The sequence below is a fragment of the Melospiza melodia genome, chromosome 1, assembly GCF_035770615.1.
Source record: "Melospiza melodia melodia isolate bMelMel2 chromosome 1, bMelMel2.pri, whole genome shotgun sequence".
In the NCBI taxonomy this organism is placed as follows: Eukaryota; Metazoa; Chordata; class Aves; order Passeriformes; family Passerellidae; genus Melospiza; species Melospiza melodia.
The window spans coordinates 44,784,807-44,794,651 of NC_086194.1; the positions used below are offsets into that span (position 1 = coordinate 44,784,807).

The 9,845-nt window shown below is 41.7% G+C and overlaps 1 protein-coding gene across 6 annotated transcripts in view; it reads left to right on the plus strand.

Annotated features, from left to right (window-relative positions):
* FYCO1 (FYVE and coiled-coil domain autophagy adaptor 1) overlaps nt 1–7,383 on the plus strand; it is a 45,950-nt gene extending 38,567 nt beyond the window's left edge. For all 6 annotated transcript variants that reach the window (XM_063156106.1, XM_063156126.1, XM_063156117.1 and 3 more), the window contains 3 exons: nt 1,556–1,766; nt 3,046–3,155; nt 3,579–7,383. In XM_063156106.1, coding sequence (XP_063012176.1) covers nt 1,556–1,766; nt 3,046–3,155; nt 3,579–3,654 — 397 coding nt within the window. In that variant the 3' untranslated portion in view covers nt 3,655–7,383. The remainder of the gene's footprint in view (nt 1–1,555; nt 1,767–3,045; nt 3,156–3,578) is intronic.
* The last annotated feature ends 2,462 nt before the right edge of the window (nt 7,384–9,845 follow it).

Below are 9,845 nucleotides of genomic sequence, written 5' to 3' on the forward strand. Positions count from 1 at the left end.
TGAGGAGGATGAGAGGGTGTAACTCAACCACACAGAGCAGCATCAATGAGCCAGGTCCTCTCTCTTCAGTCCCTGTGCAACAGTCCCAGTGAAATAAGATGGAAAGTTGTAGGTCCACATCACATGAGAAAACATTTCCTATTTTTATTACAGGAATTGCTGTCAACGTGAAGGGAGTTTAGAGAAAGGGCTGTGCAGTTCTAACAGTCTCTGAAAGAAACTTCAAGGGCAAGTGAGGGAATGCAGCTCTAGTTGGACCTTTGCCAAAGGGAGGGAGTTCATGGCCTTTTGGAGCATGTATCTGTTATTTATTGATGGCCTCCCAGAATCTGTTTTGCCCTCTCTGGTTGATACATGCCATTGCATAAAATTTCATCTAAGCCTCAACTCAAGCTCTGTGTTTGCACAATTCTCTGCAGGTGTCCTGCTCTGAAATTCCTAATTACATGCACTAGTGATACAGCATGTCTTGCACAGACAAGAATAGAATCCAATATGGGGAGATGCCCATGACTTAGAGAAATTCACCTTTGCTCACTGTCCCCTTAAACCTAGCTTTGAAATTTTGCCTTAGTTATGGGAAAAGTTTTAAACTTGTGACTGCAAGGAGATAAATCAGTCCATGTTTCTACCTTGTTGCTGCTGTTCAGAGATCCAGGTAAATGAAGCAGTAACTAGAATCATAGCTGGGCTGTAAGGCAAAACCAAGAATAACATTCAGTTTATTAAAATCAAAGGTCACCTGAGACATGGCAGGACTGTGGTTTACTCTGATCTCATTGATTTGCAAACAGTTTATTTGGCCTGAAGAGTGACAGATGATACTAGGTATCATCATTATTAGGTAAGGTAATGTAGGTGAGATCCCACAGATCTTAGAAATTACAGGTTTTCCCTGAAGAAAGTAACCAGTGTTCTCCTGCTTCAGGGCCTCACTGATCACAGAGTTAAACAGATACCAGAATGAAATCTGCTTATCTAATGCTGTAGGACTCTGCATCATCTAGATGCTAAGAATTTCCTTTTTAACTGGAAGTATTTTGAGTCAGTTTTTTTGCAGCTTGGTTGGGTAAAAGAGACCCAAATGTGTTAAGTGTTTCAGAATAGAAGTGCTGTTCACATTTCATCCACCTGTCCCCTCTGTAATCCTGATCCCTCCTGTTTCCTGTGCAAATTTTTATATTCAACTAGGAAGGTGAAGAAACCAGGTCACTTACTTTTTTGTTTAAAAAGAACAGTAGAGGGCAGCACTCCTTTCTTATCTGTAGCAACTCTAAAAAGCTGTATTCCAGCACTGGTTTTCTTCAGTTGAAATGAAATAAATAAGTGAAAAAAATACACTTGTGCCAGAGCAGTGAGGGTTCTTAATATCAATCAGCTTTTTTGTAGTTTTTTCCTTCATCTGAGGCTGAATTTTCATGCATTTTCCAGATGTGTCCCAAATACACTGTGGAGTCTACCTGAAATAGACAGAAAATAAAAATCAATGATTAGTGGTTTTGTCTGAGTAAGTGGATTGGATCTCTTCAAGTAATCATATGTTTCTCCCTCACAGGATGAAATTACCCCTTACAGTAGAAGAGATCATGAATTTTGGAGAAAGCAACAGAGAGCTGTTCATCAAATCCAGCACCTACAGTATCATTCCCATCACTGTTACAGAGATGGGACTAACAATCAGCTGGATCTTCTCATCAGACCCCAAAAGCATATCCTTCAGTGTTGTCTACCAAGAGGCCGACGACACGCCGCTGGATCAGTGCAAAGTAAGGCCTTTGTCTCCTTACTGCCTCAGAGGTTGTACTGCTCCACACTCATCCAGCCTACAGGAATTGACAAGTATTGCTAGGAGATCTTCGCCAGAATGCCACTTGCTAATGCATTAAGGATTTGTTTCTCCAGTTAAGCTGCAGTTCTGCTAAAGGCAAAGCTACATCTTTAATGTTGCCTGCAGAAGTTGAGTTGAAAAGCCCTGTAGCTTCTGTTGGTTGCATCTGAGATTCACCCAGTATTATTAAGCAAAATTAAACATCCAAATCTGCAAGATCCTTTTTGTTTCTCAATTTCACTTAGTTGGTAAACTCTTTAAGGCTCGTTTTGCCAGACACTTGAGAAAAAGCCACAGGGAAACAGTTTCATTTCTTGGTTTACCTTCATTTCTTACAATGAAGCATATACTTAAGTGCCTGGATGGTGTGCAAAATCTCATTGCCAGGTGCCCAAGGTACCCAGTTTTATATGTGCTGTCCATATTTCATGAGGATTACAGATTAAGTGAATCTATTTTACTCAGCTATTTGCAAGTTTTGCTGAAGACAAGGCGGCTGTTTAATTCACCATGGTAGGGTAAACTCTATGGCTGTGATTTACTGGGGGAATAAGACATTTATATAGCTTGTGTTAATTCACTGCACAGCTATTAACTCCATGTAAAATATCTCTTTTTTTTAATCTGAAAGCTGAATGAAGTGTGAATGCTGCTTTTGTCTTGATATATTTCTTTGGTTAAACTTTGTGTTGTATAGGGTCATCCTTGATCTATGTCAGCTGCTCTTCTGACAGCTGTGCTAGGGTTTTACAGCCAGACTCACATAGAACCACAGATGCAAACATTTTTTGCTGTAAGCTCATATAAAAAATTAGGATTTGCTGAGAAAGCTGATTTTATAACACAGGGAGTATAAAAATATATAATAAAATATATATTTAGCAAAATCCTGCTTTTGGATATATGGATTTAATATACCACTTGATTAAGATATTAAAGTTTAGATTAACATTTACAAGTTCAGGAATTTATCCTATCTCTAAAGCAGAGATTAATAGCTATAGGTTAGTGCTGTAAAGATACGATCCAAGGAAAACAGATGTCTCACTGTGAGATTTTAGTTTGTGGGAATTCTTAATGCTAATCAGAGTAATTAGTTTTACAGGCATAGATGCACTTTGGGAGTTTCAAGGTGGCTGCAATCATGGCTTTCTGAAAGAAAATGCCAATTCATAGGGCAAAGAGCAAACTTCATTTTGATTTGTATTGAATTCCAGGTTCTTATCCCTATGACTCGCTGCAACTCTCATAAGGAAACTATCAGAGGACAGGTGAAAGTCAGAAACGCTGGAATCTACACCCTGATATTTGACAACACATTCTCTAGGTAGGTCCTAGAAAGGCATAAAAGGTGAAATAAGCTTGGTTTTACAGCTGTGGAACTGATCAGATGTACCATTATTCTGCCATCCAGAAGTAAGTATAAGAAAATTTTCCTCGCTTGCCAAGAGGTCTTCAAGACTGAATTTTGGTTCTTGTTCTTGTTTGGGTTTTTTTTTTCTACCCCCACACCAGAATTCCACTCTTCTTTCTGAACCTCTGGGAGGGTTAACAGAAGTAAGCAGGTCATTGGTGACTCATTCCAAGACAGTTCAGTCAGGATTGTCATCTTTTTAACAACAAATCTGATGGCCCTTGCACAGGCATATTCTTGACAGCAGTGAAACAAGACTGAATGTACTTTTAAGGCTTCCCCTCTTTGTTGGCTTCAGCTAATGGAATCTTTTTGCTCTGTTTCTTTCCTTAACAGGTTTATCTCAAAAAGAGTGTTTTATCACTTGGCTGTTGAGCGACCTGTCATCTATGATGGAAGTGATTTTCCATAGCCTTTACTATACTGTGTATTTTTAAATTTTTAAGATATGCTATTATTTATGAACATGTGTAAGCATTCTGATTACCACTGTATTTGAAGACTTTGAAACTATGCAATAGTTCTAATGCACTTAAGAGGAGATGTGTACACTAAAAACAGAAGCCTTTTCAGGAACACTAATGGTTCTGTACTGTGTACAGATTGCTGAAAAGCCATGTTGTTTGGTTTAACAGGTCAATAATAACCAATTTTTTTCAGTGGGGTGAAAAATAAGTGTGGAGGTATCTAAATGCAAACTGAAATCCTCTGCTGAAAATTGAGCTATTTTTCTTCCAAAAATATCCTTCAAAAGGAAATGTAAAGAAAAATGCCTATTTTTGACCTCTTCAATGAGGTGTAAACATAACCATCTCTGTTCTGCTGTATTGCTCTTACAGTCAGAGCAGCAATTATGCAATACTTCAGTCTTCACAATTATTGTAATCCATCTAGAATTTTTTATCTTTTCCAAGTTTTATAAGCAGCAAACCATAGGAGTTTTATATATTTTGGGCTAAGATTTGGTAAGTCTTAACTGGCTCTTTCCAGTGCTTTGGCACTGAATACCAGTTACACAAGAATAAGCACGAAGCAGCAACTCCTTTCACTTTGGCTCAACGTGCTCTGTACATTGACCCACCAGTTCCTATGGTGAGCACCAGTGGCAGAACACAGAACATCCCCTGTGGAATAAAGTTCTGCTCACTGAGTGATACTGGGAAGAGGAGCATTCCTTTTTCCTGCCTTAGCACCTTAGTCATCAGCATTCACAGGAAAGCACAGTTTCTGAGGAGATCAGCAACATCTCTGTCTCTAGACCACATGGAAGGCAGCAATAATGTTTGAACAGGTCTCAAAACATCCATCCAAAATGGAATGCATATCCAGGCCTGGTGAGCTCTCCACCCAGTGGTGTTAGTGCATTCTGTCCCTTTCCTAAGCCTTGCAATTGCCCTAACCAACTGCTAGCTTTCCATCTCAGATTTGTGGGCTGTTAATACTGCCTTTTAAGGAAGACTGGGTTCTCACTTATACAAAATTTGTATGCAAACCATCTGCTTTCCATATAGAATTTCAGCTTTTTGTCAAAATACCCGAAAGTGGATTTTTCTGTAAAAAAACCCTGTCTTCCAATGGCAAAACATTTGGCAGGAGAAAGAAGAAAAGCTCTTTCTCCCAACCAGCCCTCCTCATAATTAAAGTGTGTCTGATTTCTCATATTACTGTTCTCCCAAGAAACCTCAGACCTGAAAGGTTTTAGTGCAGCAGTTGGTAGAAGACCAGTGAAACCTGTGAGGAACCCTATAGAGACTTGATGCCAGCTGTAGCTGACATACAGGGTTCTGGTGGGAGACAGGAAATAAAGCATGAAGGGGAAGAAGAAAAAATGGCAAGAAAAAACTGCAGCAAATGGTTTGGGGAGAGGAAAGGGGCATACTTGTAAAAGCAAGGAGAGGGAATTGGAGGGATGAGCTCAGGTAGGGAAGGTGGTCAGGAGAGGCCAGCTGGTGTTTATGCATTGCTGGTCCAATCCAATACCCATAAGGGATCTCCCACCCCAAAGGACTGGTTGTTTAAAAGGTGGAGATCACCAACCAAGTGTTGGACATTTACACAGGAGCAGCTGAGGCAGAGGGAAATTTCTGATCATAGAAAAGAAAATAATTGCAGTTAAAGCTAAAGGTTGCTCATCATTTATTCCAGTTGTTAACAATCTATAATACAGTGATCCTGAAAAAGATTGTGAAAGAATGACTACTTTTCATGGAGCACCGAGGATTTAGGTCTCTGGCTCATCAGTAGCATTCCTTTGCCTTCAGCTGCCTTTTTCCCCATGGTGGTGATGTGCTCCCAACCCTCTGCCAGGCAGAGTGGTCAGTGGAAGGTGCAAGCCCTTGAAGGCTGCAGTGTGGTTAAGCCCTGACCTGGTTGTATGCATGAAAATGAGATGGACAAGAGGCTGACGTGGGTAACAAACAGCAATAAATGGCGTGGATCAGTTCACGAATTACAGGTTATTTCAATCTTGAAGCTATGTTTATATTTAATTAGGCGAGAAGAGATTATTTATTGCTTAAAAATGGAGTACTGTGTACCATATGCTATGCAATTTCACTGAGCTGTTACTGAAGTCTGCTGCAGTTTTCTTTTAAGCTTTTAGGTGTGGTTTTTAAAAACATTTTGCTGTTGTTTACTTAGAATACTAATTTTACTTAGAATCCCTAATACCAGGGATATCTTTCTAACATGCCAAATGTAAGGTAAAGGGACACTGTCAAGTATCAGCCAAAATATGACATCTCTGTTAAAAATTATTGGAAGTCTCTCTACTAAAAATAATTTGACAGACTTGCCTCTTGATTTCTCTCCACATCCAGTTCCCGACATTTTTTTATCCTGTGGCAAATATTTTTAACCCCCTGTTCATGTAGCTCTCAAAATAATTGTCTCCATGTAGTAAGCCAGATGTTTTTCTGGAGGTCTCTCAATGTAGACAGTCCTGAGACTGGCTGAAGCCTGTGTTTGGGAGAAGGGGAGTAAATCCACTGCATTGTTCTCATTTAGCATTTGAATCTTTGTGGTCCCTTTTCTTCAGGTTTTCCTGCCCTTTAAGAGTAATTTTATGGCTGTTTTTTTTTCTCTATCTGAAAGAGGACTAAGAGTGGCAGTCAGAACCTGTAATTTAAGGATGAAAAGAAAATGTTTGCTTCTGACCAAAGACAGTACCTAAGCAAAAAAAGTTTCAAATTATGAAATATCAGGCTGGTAAGATGCAAGTGGACAGGAGTGCAGCTGTTCAAAGAAGCTTCCCAGGAGCAGTAATCCATGATTGCTGTTGGAAGAGGCTGTGCAGAGACAGTAATGAACCTGACATTAGTAGAGACCTTTTGTTTAAATGTCCCAGACATTTCATTTCTGGAATCATGGAAACGTAGTAAGGGACTTTGCACAAGGGCAGGCTTGTGCAAGAGATTATTTCATTCAGGCACCTCATTCTTCCATTCATAAAATTCTTGTTCATGTGAGCTAAGCTAGCAATGCTGGAAAATTATTTATTTATAGGTGCTCAGGTGATTTGTTGAATTGGGCTTTTCATTATCTGCAGGAATGCAATAAAGAGAAAAATATTTTTAATTGATCATGAAATAAATTGAAGGAGATGTCACATTCATTGGACAATGAGATTACACATTGTGGTTAGCATAAGTAATTACATGTTTTTCTGGGTGCTGGAAAGGGTAAGGAGATATGGAGGGTAAGATTTTTTATTACAAAGAGGTTTATGCACAGGAAAGAATGCAGTTTCTTCAAGAAAATGACAGTGTTCCTTTACTCAACATTACTCAATGTTTCTTTGTGAAAAATGAGCGAGGTATTGCACAAGAGTGTACCACATTAAAAAATAGCAAAGCTACAAAAGCCTGACTTCTTTCCTAAAACTGAAATTGCACTATAGATTTCGTTATACTCAATCACTGAGGTTGTAACTTGTTCAGAAGCATCTTTTGGTCTTAACTGCCAAAGAATTGCAAGCCCTGTTCACATCAAACTTCCTGCTCCAGATATGGGAAAAATCATGTATACCAGTGTCTGTACAGTTACAGAAATGTTAATGGTTGTGTTGGAATGTTTTTCTTGATGCTTTTTTTTCCTTTTTTAACCTCAGGAATTTAAGAATAAAATTCTTTATCATTGTGAATGTTTGTCCCTTTTTTGGCTTGTAGAGATAGCATTGTGTGGAAGATAAATCTGATAATTATATAATCTACTTGGGGGTTTTATGAAATTTATGTTGTTCCATCCCCTCATTTCCAAGCTACAGTTAGCAATAGAAGGTTCAGAGCATCTCCAGAGGCATCTGGAGACCTGGCTCCACGTTCAGAAGCTTCCCTCTAGGAGAGGCTCCAGCAAAGCCTAATCTGGAGTATGAGGGACCTGCAGAGAGTGAGTTTTACACATAGCCAGTACATGTGAAAGCAACCATACCTTGCTGTACCTCAGCTCTGCAGGGAACTGCTGCAGCCGTTGGAAGTCTTTGTGTTCATCTCCGGTAATTCATTTTTATCCATCCTGGGTAATATCCCCTCCCTTGGTGCTAAGGGAAAGGCTCTCCCAACCCTGCTTCTGCCTTATATTTCTCAGTCTGTGCCCCAAGAACAGACCTTGGCACACGTAGGATAACATTTTTCTGGGGGGACAATGTGAAGCTGCTGCAAGGCTGTCATTAGTCCTTGAAGTGTCACAGGGATGCTTTAAAGTCCAAATATAGTAATAATGCCTGTACTTTCACACCCTTCCATCATTTCTCTGCTCTCTGGAAGAGGTGCTTCTATAAAGATGCCTCTGTTTTGGGCAGAGCAGGCACCAGGTGGGCAGGTTTCCCTGCAGAGAGTGCAAGTTTCCCATGGCTCTCCCACCGCCTGTAGCACAAGCAGGCTGGTGCTGTGCTGCGTGACTGCCTGCACCACGGTGACAACGCAGCACTTGGGGCAGGGACCAGCCCAGCTGCCTCTTCCAGGAACAGCAACAGCATAGGAAACTACAGCCCAAAACTGGGAACATCCAGGAAAAACTGGCTTCAAAGAGAAGGGAGGGGACCCAAGCTATGAAGATCTCAGGCCTCTCCCAGGACTTCAAGCAACTGCTGGGTGCCCATCCTGCTAGAGCTGTAAAACATGAGCAGACTCCCCTGGGACTGCTCATGGAGCAAGGGAGGCAAAAATACCCTTTGCCTGTGAGGAAACCTCCCATCCTGGAAGACAGCATCAGGTGAAGGTGGGGGACACCCTAGCCAGACACAAGGGGGATTGTGGTGGGATAAATCCAAATAAAATATCAGGGCAGAGGGACAGAGGAGCCCAAGAAGGGTTTGACTACCAGGAGCTGTGCTGCTGGCAGATGGAGGCCCCCAGCAGATGCAAGAGGGAGTAATGGCAGAAAACACCTCCATGACTGAGTCCCTGCTGTGTGCTGACCAACAAGAAGGGTTGCTGATGAGGCTGCAGCCAGAGGGGTGCAGGGAGGCAGCTTCCCCCCAAGTTTGTGTGCTGAGAGCAGCTTGGGGAGCCACCAGCAGCTGCTGGACTGCAGGCAGCCTTGGTGGAACCAACCCCAGGAGGGAAAACCACCTCCAGGGAGGTTGGTCACCAGCTTCCCCGGCACAGTGATGGGAGCAGCCTGACTCAGAGCAGGATGTGAATGACCCAGGGACAACCCTGTCACCCCAAACTGCTGCAAATTGCTGTTTCACCACCCTCAGCAGTTTCACCTGCTGATTGAGCATGAATGTTTCCCACTGGGTTTTGGGGACTGAAGAAGCTTTATTTCTGTGAGATGGCCACAAAGTTCAGGTTCCTGGGGTTGGTGAGATGTAGTGCAGGGAAGAGGAGCTTGCAGCAGCTAAGGTTTGCACACTAAGTTGTTTGCATAACTCAAGGGCTCTTTGGGGGCCAGGAGAACCCTCTGAGAGGAGCCCTATCACCCCCAGTCTCAGGAAGGGGTAGTGGGACTGTGCTGCTGTGGGGAAGCATCTGCCCCCAGTGTGCTCCCTCCTCCCTTACTGCAGAAACCTGCCCTGCTTCCCCAGACTGCACCCCAGCCCTCGCCTCAGGAGCCTAAACCTGCTCTGCTGCCTGCAGGGTTATCAGCTGCAGCTTCTACACCACAAGGGTTAGATATTTGAAATAGACCCTCTTAGCAAAGTTTTCCTTTGGCCTCTTTTGAGAGGGGTAAATGATGTGGTTGCAAGCAGGTTATGTGTATGGATCCAAACTGGGAAGGATGTGTGGGCAAGAAACAACCAGTTCATCCCCTTGGTGTATGTGGCAGTGCCTTTATTTAATTTTGGCTTCTGTTTGCTGAGCACAAATTACAAAAACTCCACACACCTTTCTTATACATACAGTGAGAATTATATACATCTTTGACCATTTTTCTTTCTAAGGAAAAGGTAAAAAAAAAAATCCTAACAAGTGTATATGAAACTTGAACCCCATCTGCTTGGGTATACCCAATTAGCTAGAAAAGCAGCACCAAACTGTGCAGAAAGCTCTTGTTTACCAACATGCTTTAATCCTAAATGCACAGTGAAAACCCTTTTTCCCTGGAAGAACTAAGTACCAGAAGGCAAACCAGGTTAGATGAGATTATTTAAAACAAAGC